The sequence below is a fragment of the Bos grunniens genome, chromosome 3 (genome assembly GCF_055505025.1).
Source record: "Bos grunniens cultivar Pamir isolate PY7600 chromosome 3, Bosgru_T2T1.0, whole genome shotgun sequence".
Taxonomy (NCBI): Eukaryota; Metazoa; Chordata; class Mammalia; order Artiodactyla; family Bovidae; genus Bos; species Bos grunniens.
The window spans coordinates 15,672,672-15,686,855 of record NC_141167.1 but is presented as its reverse complement, the minus strand read 5'-3'; the positions used below and the strand labels follow the sequence as shown (position 1 = coordinate 15,686,855).

At 40.5% G+C, this 14,184-nt stretch overlaps 1 protein-coding gene across 9 annotated transcripts in view; it reads right to left on the bottom strand.

The window, feature by feature from the left end:
* Positions 1-14,184, bottom strand: part of SMAP2 (small ArfGAP2) — a 47,411-nt gene that overhangs the window by 17,241 nt on the left and 15,986 nt on the right. Inside the window, exon 1 of one of the 9 annotated variants that reach the window (XM_086381135.1) lies at positions 8,309-8,388. The exons of 6 other annotated variants lie outside the window; for them this stretch is intronic. Coding sequence is in view for 1 of the 3 variants with exons in the window: in XM_086381097.1 (XP_086237223.1) it covers positions 1,416-1,422 (7 nt within the window). In the remaining 2 variants the exon portion in view is untranslated. Of the gene's footprint in view, positions 1-1,415; positions 1,531-4,134; positions 4,778-8,308; positions 8,389-14,184 lie in introns of those variants that run through there. 2 more of the 9 variants (XM_086381145.1, XM_086381097.1) reach the window with 2 other exon arrangements.

Sequence of the window (14,184 nt, the reverse complement as noted above, 5' to 3'; positions counted from 1 at the left end):
GATGTAAGTTTCCATGTTACTCTCTGCATACATTTCAGCCTCTCCTCCCCTCTCCCCATGTCCATAAGTCTATTCTCTATGTGTTTCTCCACTGCTGCCCTGTAAATAAATTCTTCAGTACCATTTTTCTAGATTCCTTGACATAAGTTTTAATGAAGGAATGCTAGAGTTATATGGAAGAAAATTATTCTTAGAGATTTGAATCTGCAGCTATTATATATAAGAAGGTCATTTCTAGATAAAGATATCACTCAGATACTATGGTTAAAAACTGCAAATACAGAAGGCTCAAGTTCTCCTTATAACCACCAGATGGCGTTCTCTGCCTGAAATTTTATCCCAACACCCTCTTACTGCTATAATCTTGATACACTCAGGTTTATCTTCTAAAAAGATTTTCCGTCCCTTCAAATCCCCAGATTTGCACAGTAGATCTGCCATATAACTAACAAGCACACAAATGATCCAACACTTCTTTCAGTGGCAGTGAGCTACACAAATACAAAATGGAAAACCTAAATAGACGGAAATGAGATTCCTTAGGGTGCTGTGGGTCTACTTCGGGTTACAATTTTTATAAAGGAACTCAAGATAAATTGAAATTATACAGGATTAAAAGTGGGACCAAAAGTTACTATTTCATGTCTCTTTACCATTTTCCCTCTGCTCTAGATTCTAGAACTCATAAGACAGTTAAATTGTACTTGTTTGCTAACAAAATCAGAAGCCAAAAACACGAATTAAAAGTTAGCTGTGGAGTGTTACACTATTTGCTTCCTGACCTTAAATTTGGAGAAGGTGATTCCCAAACATCAAAGCCACTGTCACAATTGGGGAATTTCTCCAGATCCCATTCCAAAGTATAAAGTCTCTGAGGAATACAGGACTAAATCCTGATATTCTGAAGCTGCTAACAAGGCCTCAGTATAGAAATACAGGCAATAATATTTTCATGAAAAGTCAAAGGAAAGCCTCCTCTGCCCCACTCCCACATCCCTCCTACGACCTTTTCCCAGTGAAATACAGGCCATTCCATCTCAGACACTCAGCTTCCTTTAGTTTTACGCTGCTGGATTTATTAAGCTGTAACTTTATGCTCCATACAGGATTCCGAAATTAGAGAAAAGGAAAACACAGGAGAGACAGTTACTTATATGGCTGAAAATGGGAAATGGTGTTGTTATTGCAAGCATAATCTTTGCAGCCAGGAAAAAACTGAGGTTTGAAGGTCAGCTTCAATAACAATTAGCTGCGTGACCTTCAGAGAGACACTGAAACCTCCTAGGCCTCAGTTTCCTCATCTTCAAAATGTGTACAGTAATATTCACCTTACAGTGCTGAGACTATGGAGGGATAATAAAAGAGAGCTACGCCTAAGAACATGGTATAGAGTGAGATTTCTGGAACCCACTTACCGTTCATCTACTTCCGGCGATAGCGGCATGTTAACACATTCATATGTATATACCAACACTATGCAAGACCACAGAATGCTCTTGTTAGACAGGAATGCGAGTTCCAGTCCTAAAGCGTCAGAACCAGAATCAACTGACTGAACAGCAGAGAGAAGAAATTTACCCTCGATATAATTTCAAAGTCTTCTAGAAAACATGAAATTTTAGGCAGTTTTCTAAATCTCCCCCCAAATACTTCTTGAAATGTATTCCCTAAACCCCCACCTGCTCCCCTCTTCTGTTATACACTCCCACTCTGCCTTTGGGTCCACACATGCCTCCACTACACACACAGAGGGAGACAGAAGCTGACAACTATGAGGTCCGCATTACACAGCACCCTGCATTGCTGCTGCAAGGCCAGCCTACTGGAACATGGCGTTATAGGCAGATAATCCAATTGTTCCATACACACTGGTCATGGCAACCAAGGAGAAAATATACAAAAGATGCCATTTTGAAGTTGAAAATAGAGACTCTGAGAGGCAATATTCCAAACTGTTTTGAAAGCAAAGAGGAAAGATAGTGACATAAACTGGGTAGTGATTAGCACAACATAAGAACAAAGTCATAGGTAAGTGAACATATTCAACAGGGGCCTATGAGCAGGCTCAGGAAGCATTAAGCAACATTAAAATTAACAAGTAATCACTCTGCAATAAGGGATCAGTAAAAATAAAGAAAGTATTTGGATCTGGCTAATCTGTCAAGAAATCGGCTCTAATAAGTACCAGCCCAGTATCAGGGAAATCTGGGCTTACCCTAACTATTTTCACACCTTCTAACAAGTATCTCGAGTGTTTATTTCTCCATTTGTAAAATGGAAAGCATATAAGTAAATCCAATTTACATTCAACTACTGGATGGCTTCTACATAACTGAGTTAACTACTGATAGTTGGCTGCAAATTTTTCTTGCTGCTCAAATTTCCCTCATCACAAGAGCTGCTGGGCCTAGAAGTGTTGTCTGGGCTTGAGAAATCAGCAGAGAGAAGAGAACTAGACTTACAGATAGCTTGAAGTCACTATTATAATAATTATAACTCATGAATCTCTAACTTGTAGAGTTCCAAAAAATAAATGTTGAGGTGAAAAAAAAAAAATTGCAAAATAGATGGTTACCCATAATCAGACCTGCCAGCATCTTGGAGCTGTTGAAAAGCTCTTCAACAGGAAGGGTCCAGGAAGGGAGAGAAACTCTCTTCCATCTTCCATCCAAGCCCTGTTGAATCTACCTTGGAAACTTTCCCAGAAACTATCCATTTCTACCTAGACCTTCTCCTATCTCACCCATAAGCATTCATTCTCTCTTTTAATGGGCATAAGATTTTTTCCTTGTTGGAGCTTTTAAAAAGTTTTTACTGAAAAATAATTGATTTACAATGTTGTGTTAGGAATTCATTCTTTTAATATTATTTATTGAGTAGATGGTAAAGAATCCGCCTGCAATGCGGGAAACCTGGCTTTGATCCTTGGGTTGAGAAGATCCCCTGGAGAAGGGAATTGCTACTCACTCCAGTATTCTTGCCTGGAGAATTCCATGGGCAGAAGAGCCTGGCAGGCTACAGTCCATGGGGTTACAAAGAGTTGGACATGACTAAGCGACTTTCATTTTTCACTGAGTACCTTTTATGTGCCAAATACTCTGCCTGCTAGGTACCAGGAATACAAAGGCAGAGACAGTGAAGATGAGATTCCCTAATTCAAAGAGCTCAAGGACTAACAACTAATTGGTCTCCAGGCTCCCACTAGAATAATCTCTCTAAACATAAAACTATACAAATCAGGCCCCAAATATAAACTTTTCACACAGTCGTAAACATAGAGGTGAAAATGTAAATTGGTGCAAGTTTTCTGAATAGTATATTCCAAACTGAACTCTCAATCTCTTGCCACAAAACCTTCTGTCTCCATTCTTCTCCATCTTGATCCATTCACCTCCATCTCACCTCCATTCAATCAAATGCAGCAGTCAAAAATTCATACCTCATTTATACCTCTCTCCTTCAACCACCATCTCTATAGCATCACCAAGACCAAATCTCTATCAAATCGGTGTGTCTCCTCTCCATCTGCAACACTATTTCTCTAATTCAAACCCACCAGATCTCTTGGATTAGTTGTGTTAGTTTCAGTTCAGTTCAGTTTAGTCACTCAGTCGTGTCTGACCCTTTGCGACCCCATGAACCACAGCACACCAGGCCTCCCTGTCCATCACCAACTCCCAGAGTCCACCCAAACCCATGTCTATTGAGTCGGTGATGCCATCCAACCATCTCATCCTCTGTCGTCCCCTTCTCCTCCCGCCCTCAATCTTTCCCAGCATCAGGGTCTTTTCAAATGAGTCAGCTCTTCACATCAGGTGGCCAAAGTATTGGAGTTTCAGCTTTAACATCAGTCCTTCCAATGAACACCCAGGACTGATCTCCTTTAGGATGGACTGGTTGGATCTCCTTGCAGTCCAAGGGACTCTCAAGAGTCTTCTCCAACACCACAGTTCAGGTATAGAGTAAAATGAATCTGTTATATATATACATATATGTACTATTTTTTAGATTCTTTTCCCATATGCCAGATTGAGCTCTTAAAGAAGCAAATGTGACCCTGTCACTCAGTTGCTTAAAACCTTTCTAGGGTTTGGATTAAAGTACAAAATCCTTAACATGTCTCCAAGGACTTACATGATCTGGCCCAGCTTTTCAGCTCCAGTCACACCAGCCTTCTTTCATTTCCTCAAAACACCAACATGTTCCTTACTTAGGGCTTTTGGCCTTTGTACAAGTCACTCCCACTGCCTAAAAAGCTCTTTCCCAAAGCACCATCCATTCCTCATAGCCTGGTCAACGCCCATATATCATTAAGGTCTCAGCTGAAAAGTTTCCTCCTCAAAAGAGCTTTTCCTCAGTCCCTCAAGTTAAACCAGATTATATTCTCATTTCCATCTTCTCTTCTGGCTTTTACATTTCATTATGGAGAATTTCAAACAAGCTGAGTGTAATTAACCAGCAGCTTCAGCAATTATCAACCCCTGGCCAATCTTATTTTAGCTATACTTCCACATACTCAAGTCCCAACCCCGGAATATTCTGAAGCAAACCCCAAACATCATACCATTATATCTATCTATACTTTGGTATATATCTCTAGAAATAAGGACTTTTTAAAGGTTAGAAACTTTCACTTACCCTTATTTTTTTCTAAGTCGTACCATACTTTATGATATATTTATTTGTGTGATTGCTAAACATGTCTTTTCCACTAAATTATAAGCGCCACAAGAGCAGACAGATCTGTGCTGTTCACCGTCACGTTCCCAGCACACAGCACAGTTGCTATAGCACATGGCAGGGAGGCAAAATTTGTTTAAAAATTAATCAGAAGTAAGCAAATCCTTTGAACCCTCCTTCCCTCCTTTTCCCCCCTTGTAAGAATTCATCAGGGAAACAACAGGTCAAATACAGAAAGAAATACATTAAGAATGTTCTCAAAAGATTTGTGTTCTAACAAAAAATATCAACAGGTTACATAAAAGAACTATAATATCACTATAAAATTAGGGGGGAAATTTGTAGTTCTTTATTTAATACAGGAACATGTACAAGTTATATTAATTATATAAAATCCGATTTTCTTTTTCCTTTAGCCACGGACTTTATTGTTTGAATATTTGCAGCTATTATTCTATACACAAATTTTAATTTCTTACCAAACTCTATATTTCATATTGCTAGGTCACTTCACTTTCCATTTTATGCCATATTTCCATTAAGAACTATTTCCTCAAATCACAATCTGCCTGACTGTGTGTTGCTGTTCAGTTGCTAAGTTGTGTCTGACTTTTCGTGATGCCATGGACTATAGCCTGCCAGGCTACTCTGTCCATGAGATTTCCCAGGCAAGAACAGAACATTGGAGTGATACAATCTGATTTTAAACAGTATACACAGAACAAATCAAACCATTTTTAAGGATGTGAATAAATGCATATGTATGTACAGAAGAAAATGCCTACAAGAATGTATGTAGAATACTAGAAGCTACTTAATGCTTCTGGGTAGTGGGATTGTGAAATGTTTGTTTTCCTATTGTTTTATATATTCTCTGACTTATTTGCAAGGAACTTGTATTACATGTGCAATGAGAAAAAACAGTAGAGGTATTTTAAAAACAAAATAACACAGCCATCCATGACTCCTTGGTGGCTGCAGGGTATGTTGAAACACCTTGCATGGCAGTAAAGCCCTTTACCAGCCTGTGCTTCACGCAGGATGCGCAAGTCATCATTCTGAAATATGTCATGACTCATGCATGCCTCTCTTTGACTACACCTTGTTCCTACCTGGAATGGCTTTCTCCCCTATTCCCCGCTGGACAAACTCCAAAGTCTAGTCCAATGGCACCTCTTTCTGTGAAGCCATCAAAGGAATAAATCTTGACCTTCGTCATGGCTGCATGCTTTGCTCTTCCCAAACTGAATATCTTATTACAGTTAGTTGCTTACAAGACTCTCTTGCCCTAAATAGACTATCAGCTCTGGAAGGCGACGACCTCATCTCTTCATCATTTACCCCAAACATCCAGCACAGTGGTTGCAGGCAGTACATGCAAAACGTACTTCCTCTGGTAAATGAAGTCACCAATTAGCAAGATAGAAAGCATACCATTTTTTCCTGTTTTGCAAAATAAAGGGAGAAGTTTTCAAACACCTGCAAGGCCAAGATATTACACAGGAAAGGGATTAGGTTACTTTGATGGGGCTCCAAAGGCAGCACCAGTACCAATGAGTAGAAGTTGATTTTGGCACACTCTGGGGAAGAATTTCCTAACTCATAATTAAGGTTGTGTGAAAGCAAATGCAGCATATCTGGAAATAGTGGGATACCACTAAGAGTAAGTGTTCAAGAAGAGGCTGGATGATCAACTCTCGGGGAGGTAGAGAAATGATTCCTGCGCAGTGGGTAGGGTAAACCGTGAACTATAAATGTCCTCCTGCTACTATAGTTCTACTGGCTGATCCTTTCCTGTTGGAAATTCAGTGGTTCTGAAAGTGTAACGTGAGCTAACATACAAAGATGTCTTGATGAATCTAAAAACATGAGATCAAATTCAGTTCAGAAACCTATGACTGACACTGAAATGTGAGACACATAAGGAAGAAGCTCCATCAACATGTTCTGGTCTGAAAAATACAGCTCAATTTCTCTTGGACTTGGCCTGTCATCAACTGCAACATGAAATTAGAGTCAAAGCAAAGCAGAGGCCATATTTGTCTTAAGAACAATTCCAATCCCAAAGAAAGGCAATGCCAAAGAATGCTCAAAATACCCCACAATTGCACTCATTTCTACGCTAGTGAAGTAATGCTTAAAATTCTCCAAGCCAGGCTTCAGCAATATGTGAACCATGAACTTCCAGATGTTCAAGCTGGTTTTAAAAAAGGCAGAGGAACCAGAGATCAAATTGCCAACATCCACTGGATCATGGAAGAAGCAAGAAAGTTCCAGAAAAACATCTATTTCTGCTTTATTGACTATGCCAAAGCCTTTGACTGTGTGGATCACAATAAACTGTGGAAAATTCTGAAAGAGGTGGGAATACCAGACCACCTGACCTGCCTCTTGAGAAACCTGTATACAGGTCAGGAAGCAACAGTTAGAACTGGACATGGAACAACAGACTGGTTCCAAATAGGAAAAGGAGTATGTCAAGGCTGTATACTGTCACCCTGTTTATTTAACTTATATGCAAAGTACATCATGAGAAACGCTGGGCTGGAAGAAACACAAGCTGGAATCAAGACTGCCGGGAGAAATATCAATCACCTCAGATATGTAGATGATACCACCCTTATGGCAGAAAGTGAAGAACTAAAGAGCCTCTTGATGAAAGTGAAAGAGGAGAATGAAAAGGTTGGTTTAAAGCTCAACATTCAGAAAACGAAGATCATGGCATCTGGTCCCATCACTTCATGGGAAATAGATGGGGAAACAGTGGAAACAGTGGCTGACTTTATTTTTCTGGGCTCTAAAATCACTGCAGATGGTGACTGCAGCCATGAAATTAAAAGACGCTTACTCCTTGGAAGGAAAGTTATGACCAACCTAGACAGCATATTGAAAAGCAGAGACATTACTTTGTCAACAAAGGTCCGTCTAGTCATGGTTTTTCCATTGGTCATGTATGGATGTGAGAATTGGACTATAAAGAAAGCTGAGCGCTGAAGAATCGATGCTTTTGAACTGTGGTGTTGGAGAAGACTCTTGAGAGTCCCTTGGACTGCAAGGAGATCCAACCAGTCAATTCTAAAGGAGATCAGCCCTGGGTGTTCACTGGAAGGACTGATGTTGAAGCTGAAACTCCAATACTTTGGCCACCTGATGGGAAGAGCTGACTCATTTGAAAAGACCCTGATGCTGGGAAAGATTGAGGGCAGGAGGAGAAGGGGATGACACAGGATGAGATGGTTGGATGGCATCACCGACTCGATGGACATGGGTTTGGGTGGACTCCGGGAGTTGGTGATGGACAGGTAGGCCTGGTGTACTGTGGTTCATGGGGTCGCAAAGAGTCGGACACGACTGAGCGACTGAACTGAACTGAATGCTAGTTATCTCAGTTCCATTCATTATATCCCTTCAACCCCTGATTTACTACAAAAAAAGAATACACATAAACACCAGTGGCATCTTGGAGAAATTACATAGGGCTACTAGGAGGTATGTTTACCAGCCTATTTCCATCTACCCCAAAGAGAATTCACCTAGTTCCTTATTCCAAAATAACAATAAACAGTTACTTTGAACTTCTGTAAACACAAACATTTTAAGGAACCATGAGGCCAAAACAAGAGCTTACTCAATCAACCTCTGCTCTCAGATTGCTCTGCAAGAGAAGTCAGTCCCTTTCCACCTGGTCCATCTTGCAAAAATGTCGTTTCCTTCTGTCAAAAAGAGACACTGTCCACATTCACATTTTTGAAAACAGAAGTTATGCTTTTTAAATGTTTGAGACAAAAAACAAATTGAAAGATTTCTGAGACTGATTAGAGAATAAAGGAAAATACTATACCAAGGAATTGAAAAATGGGAAAATCAGAGGTGGAAAGAACATTAGAAGTCATTGAGTCTAGGGACTTCCTTGGTGGTCCAGTGGCTAAGACTCTGTGCTCCCAACCGGGGTGGGGGTGGGTGCGGGGTTTGATTTCTGGTTAGGGAACTAGATCTCACATGCCGCAAGTATGACCCAGAACAGCCAAATAAATAAATAAATAATTTATTTTTTAAAAAAGGGAAGGAAAAGTCACTGAGTCTAAACTTCTCATTAGTTACTGAGACCCTTCTATCTGGTTCCTCCCAGAATGGAAGGCCATTTTACTGCTGGATGGCACTGAATATTAGTGATGTCTTCTTTATACTGAGTCCCATTAACCTGCCTTCTTACCATTTTTAACCTCCTGGTGCTGCTTTTATACTCCTCCCAAATTTATATAAAATAATAAATGTAAGATAAAGATAGTTGTTTGGAGATTCTAGAGAGAGCAGCTATTCTACACTCAACCAAAATACAAGCCAGTTGAACCAACTTAATCCAGGAGGTCAACGATAGGACAGACAACGCAAACAAACTGCTACGCCATCCGTGGAAAGGAAGCAAAGCAACACTATCCTCCTACCAGGCAACCAGGAAAAGGTGGTGAGTGAAGCAGAGCACTGCTGGGCAATCACTGATGAAATAAGCAGTCAATCTACATCTCAACCCATTTCAGTAGTTAACTTAAAATGGTCTTTCTCTAAAGACATTAAAGCTTGCAACACTAGGAAGTCAACAGGGAAGCAGACTGGGGACTAGTGGGAAAAAAGAAGGAGACATTCTTCATCTTTCTCTTGTTGTTAAGCAGAGCTTGCTTAGAGACAAAACAACAGCCTTGACTTTGCTCTGGAGGCGGGGTGGTGATACAGAAAGTTAAATATAACTGAAAAAGAGCCTACAGAAAGGAATAAGTCTAAAACAATAAAACAGTCAAAGGGCCAGAGCTAAAACAAGGCACCTATCTACAGATGGGTGCAGCAACTTTCTCAGCTTCTTTACACACTGGCTATCTATCTTCTTTAAAGCCCAGGAAAGCCAGTCCTTGATGAGAACTAGTCCAGTAACATGCTTGTACATGTCTCATGTTATTTAGCTAGCCACAAAGCTATGGCCTAAAAGGTAGTAACTGTATCTCTAAAATTCATTAAACTACTCTGAAAAGATCAAAGGAAGGGCAGTTAACTTTCAGAAAATTTAGCTTATTTGCCTTATTTTATTATTAGACAGCAGGGATTTGCTGTGGCTTAGGCTCTAACTCTTCCTTTCTGGCTATCCCATCAGTGGATGGTAACGTACACTCAGGTGATATTTCTAGTACTAAAGAACTTCCAAACTCCCAAATCAACCAACCTGTACCATTATTACTCAACTCTACTTCCCAGAATACTTCAGAAGGGAAAGCACCAGATCCAAGTTTGAACTTGGTTGTTTGTTTGGCTTTGAAAAGGACATTCTGCAAAGGTACGTTCTAATGATGTCACCGCCCCATTCAAAGACATGTAATTTACAGCCCCACTGTTAACTGAACTCCAAACTTCTAAATGTGGCTTAACTTCTTCCATGATTTGGGCCTTTTGTAGAATCAACTTTTATTACTCCTTTTCTCTCTTCTATACACCAACAAAGACATCACTTCCCCTAAAACTGTGTGCAGCTGCCAGTTGCCAGATTCCAGCACACAGAAAAATTTGAGAGGGTAACTCCCACCCACAGACACTTTTCTGATTTGAGGCAGACTGTGGGACTCCTTCCTGGACAAGGTAAGTCCCTGATTCTGCCCAGAAGGTCTTGCACCGCCACAGAGGTCTCTTTCCAGCCAGTCCTGGAGCAGCAGCTGTGCAGTACTGCTAGTGGTGCTCTCTGAAAGTTTGAGACAAAGCCCAAGTCTCCTGGGCTTTCCCTGGGAGCTTATGGTATGTGATGCTATGGTTGTTTTCATAGGAGAGAGCTGAAACATTCTAAGGAGAGGGAAAGAGCTGGCCAAAACATCTTCTGCCGGGATGAAGACTCTCACACAAGCTGATGCTTCCCTCCACTGGAGCCCAGTCCTCTGCTATTACAAACAGAGTATGGCAAAACGTAATAAAAATCTAAACAGGTCCACCTCTTTACTTGAGGACACAGGAGATTTTCTCTAAAAAGAACTAAACGTGAGCCCCCTAAACTTTCATTACACGGAGTAATGGTGGCTTGCTTTCAAGGACATACATGGCCACTCAAAGATACATCAAAATCTCTCCAAACCCTAGTGACTGGTGCCAAAACACCCTAAAAGCATCTCAGAAGAATGCATAACTTCAGAGGGAAAGAATGGATGGTATGGTTGAATACACTCATTCTAGAAAAACCTAGGATTGCTTTCCCAACAAACTGCATGATGGAGGCAAAGAGTGTGGGAACAGAAGGGAAAAAATGCTTGAGAACTCAAATACATGGATGAAGTAGATTGTAAATGATAAAAAAGAGCCAGCTAAAAATCTGTGACAAATAGGACAAACTTCCCTGCTCTCTTTAGAGATTTTATGGATGACAGTAATTTGGAATTACATAAAAAGAATGGATCCTCTATTTAAAATGGATAACCAACAAGGACCTACTTACAGCACATGGAACTCTGCTCAATGTCATGTGGCAGCCTGAAAGGGAGGGAAGTTTGGGAGAGAATGGATTCACGTATATGAATGACTGAGTCCCTTCACTGTTCACCTGAAACTATCCCAACATTGTTAATTGGCTATACCCCAGGATAAAATAAAAAGTTTAAAAAAAAAGAAAAGAAATGGATCAGAAAATGGAGACCACCTAGACTATGAGTCAGAAGTCAATTCAAAGAAACTCATTATGCTGTTACTTAAATATTTCCTTAAAAAGGTTTGAAGGAGAAAAGCAAGGAACATTTTTGAAATTGTGTGAAGACAATCAAATGAAAAAGAGCTTACAAGTCAAATGAAGAAATTTCCAAACTGAACAAGCCTCTCTGCAATTTGAATATTCATAACTTGAAAGTGAAATTCAAAAGCTTCTGCTGAAACTTGAAATACTGACTGAACCACATCAAGAATATATAATGAAACTTTGCTCAAAGGTAATCAAGCAGGGAATTTACTGCTTAGAAATAAAGAAGAAACTGGACTTCCCTGGTGGTCCAGCGGTTAAGAATCAGCCTGCCAATGCCAGCCGGGGACACAGGTTCGATCCCTGGTCTGTGAAGATCCCACATGCCAGGGAGCCAACTAACCCTGTGTACCACAACTTCTGAGGCCAGTACTCTAGAGCCGAAATAAGAGAAGCCACCGCAGTGAGAAGCCCATGCACCACAACTAAAGAGTAGCCCCTGCTTGCTGCAGCTAGCCCACACGCAGCAACGAAGACCCAGCACAGCCAAAAATAAACAAACAAATTTTCAAAAAAAATTTTTAAAAACCACAAAAACTTAAAAAGAAGAAACTTCCTAAAGTGTACAAAAACATCAGCAGTGTACACCAGAAGTGCAACTCCTACAGAAAGCCGGCCAAAGACCTCGAGAGAGAATTGGAAAGAAACACTTCCTTCTATCAAAGATGGATCATGTCCCATGAGAAAAAATCCTCAACAAAGTTGGCTGGCATCTCCATTGACTGAGAGAAAGCTCAATGAGCTAAGAAAAGAAGTGGAGACACAAATTGGCCAAAGCAGAATTTAAACCCTAGCTTCCCCCCAACCCCCACCCCCAACCCTGATCCAGGACTCCTCTGCCTTGCTAATCAGCAAGCAGAGGCCAGAGAGGTCAGGGCAGCCCTCTCTTTCATCAGGTTCCCAGGGAAGGAGGAGTTAAAGCCCAGGGCTGAGGGACCCAGGGTCACGTCTGGCTTTAATCCCACAGCAGCCACGTCCTCAATACTCAAAACCACAGCAGGACATCTGTCTACGCTTCCTCTCTTCAAAAATCACCTTGTTTTCTCTCTTTTTACTTAATGGCTGTTATTCAATTGATGCTACATTTGCCCTTATTATAATTTCTAAGATAGGATTTAATATAATGCCTGTTGTTAGTTGCTAAGTCGTGTGTGGCTCTTTGTGACCCTATGGACTATACTCTGCCAGGCTCCTCTGTCCACAGGATTTCCCAGGCAAGAATACTGGAATGGGTTGCTATTTCCTTCTCCAAAGGATCATCTCCACCCAGGGATCAAATCAGCGTCCCCTGCACTGGCAAGCAGATTCTTAACGACTAAGCCACTTGGGAAGCCCAATATAATGCTTAAGAACATAGTAGTCCTACTTTATTAGACTCTCTAGAATTAGATAGTATAACTGTTGTACTTTGGCTACAATAAAAGACCCTCTATCACTTAATTCATTAATTGAAGCTTGATATGACAGGGTGGAGGCATTTGAAACAATACAAGAAGTGCAATAAGCTGTTATTAAAGACCTATAAAAGTGACAATATTTATCCCCCAAAATTGATTGGTTTTTAAAAGAATGTAAAAACAAAACAACATCCCCAGCTAAAAACAATACTATTTTTATTGGTTTAGCCATAAATGCATAGATTAGGAGAACTCATTTTGCAACTTTTTTTTGTTTCTTGATTTTTAAATTTCTCTTTAACCTCTGTTATTTTGTTTAGCATATGTTTTGCTGTTTAAATGTTTTAAAATTTTATGCCAACAATAAAAGTTTTACTTTCTTAAAAAAACAAAAACAGTATGTTCATAGTTCATTTTAAATAAATGCTCCCACGAGAAGCCAGTAGGAAAGTTGTGGGTACACAGTGCTGGGCCTCCAAGTGGGAAGACCCTCTCTTTCTGGGAGAATCTTGAGATCCGCCTGGAGGATCAGGTCTCTGACTATGCCTTAGGAAGAGGCCTGGATTTCTCTATCCGCTAAGAAATGAGTAAAAGAGCCTTAAGTGAGCAGCAGCAGCACAAGAAGGCTAGTTTGGCTTTATCCTCTGGGTCAAGCTCTCCAGAGAGAAAATTCCTGGTGGTAGGTCCTTAAATAGCACCTTTCCCATGGAGGTGGGCCTGATGTTGAGGGGAAAAAATCAAGCAAGGTAATTAAGAATCTACACTGGTTTATAAACTAAGGCAAGCAACTTAAGGATTATGAAGCTGAACATGGACTGGGAACAAGTTGAGGCAGGATCAGCAATTAAACTTTCAAACAGTGACTGCTTTTCAGTTTCATATATTTTGTGGTAAGTTCTCTTTTCGCTCCCTCTTTGTACTCAGAGTTCTGAATGGTGCTAACAGGGCTAAGAGCAAAGAATCAAAGGAAATGATCTGTGTCTATGTACGAACCAGAGCTTTAGAGCAGAGGCAGCAGTGTGCTGAGAGCATTAATAATCCAGGAGAAGTATACGACAACAGAAAGAGAAGCAGGGCACGCTGGGGTCACCTGGACACCTTTCCATCTCTACCTGTGGATTCTCTTTCCTGGATTTACGTTTTGGAGGTTCTCAGTTTTGATAAGTAAGGAAAACTGGATTACTTACACTTTCTAGATGAACTTAATATAGCTCACAAACAACTCTACGTGAGCTGTTACTTGCAAAACATCATTTTGTGAAAACCTTGCTCCATCCACTTTCTCCAGCAAGTCTTTTTTCCTTCCTATTCTGACTCTCTCAGTACTCCTATGGCACTCATCTACAGTTT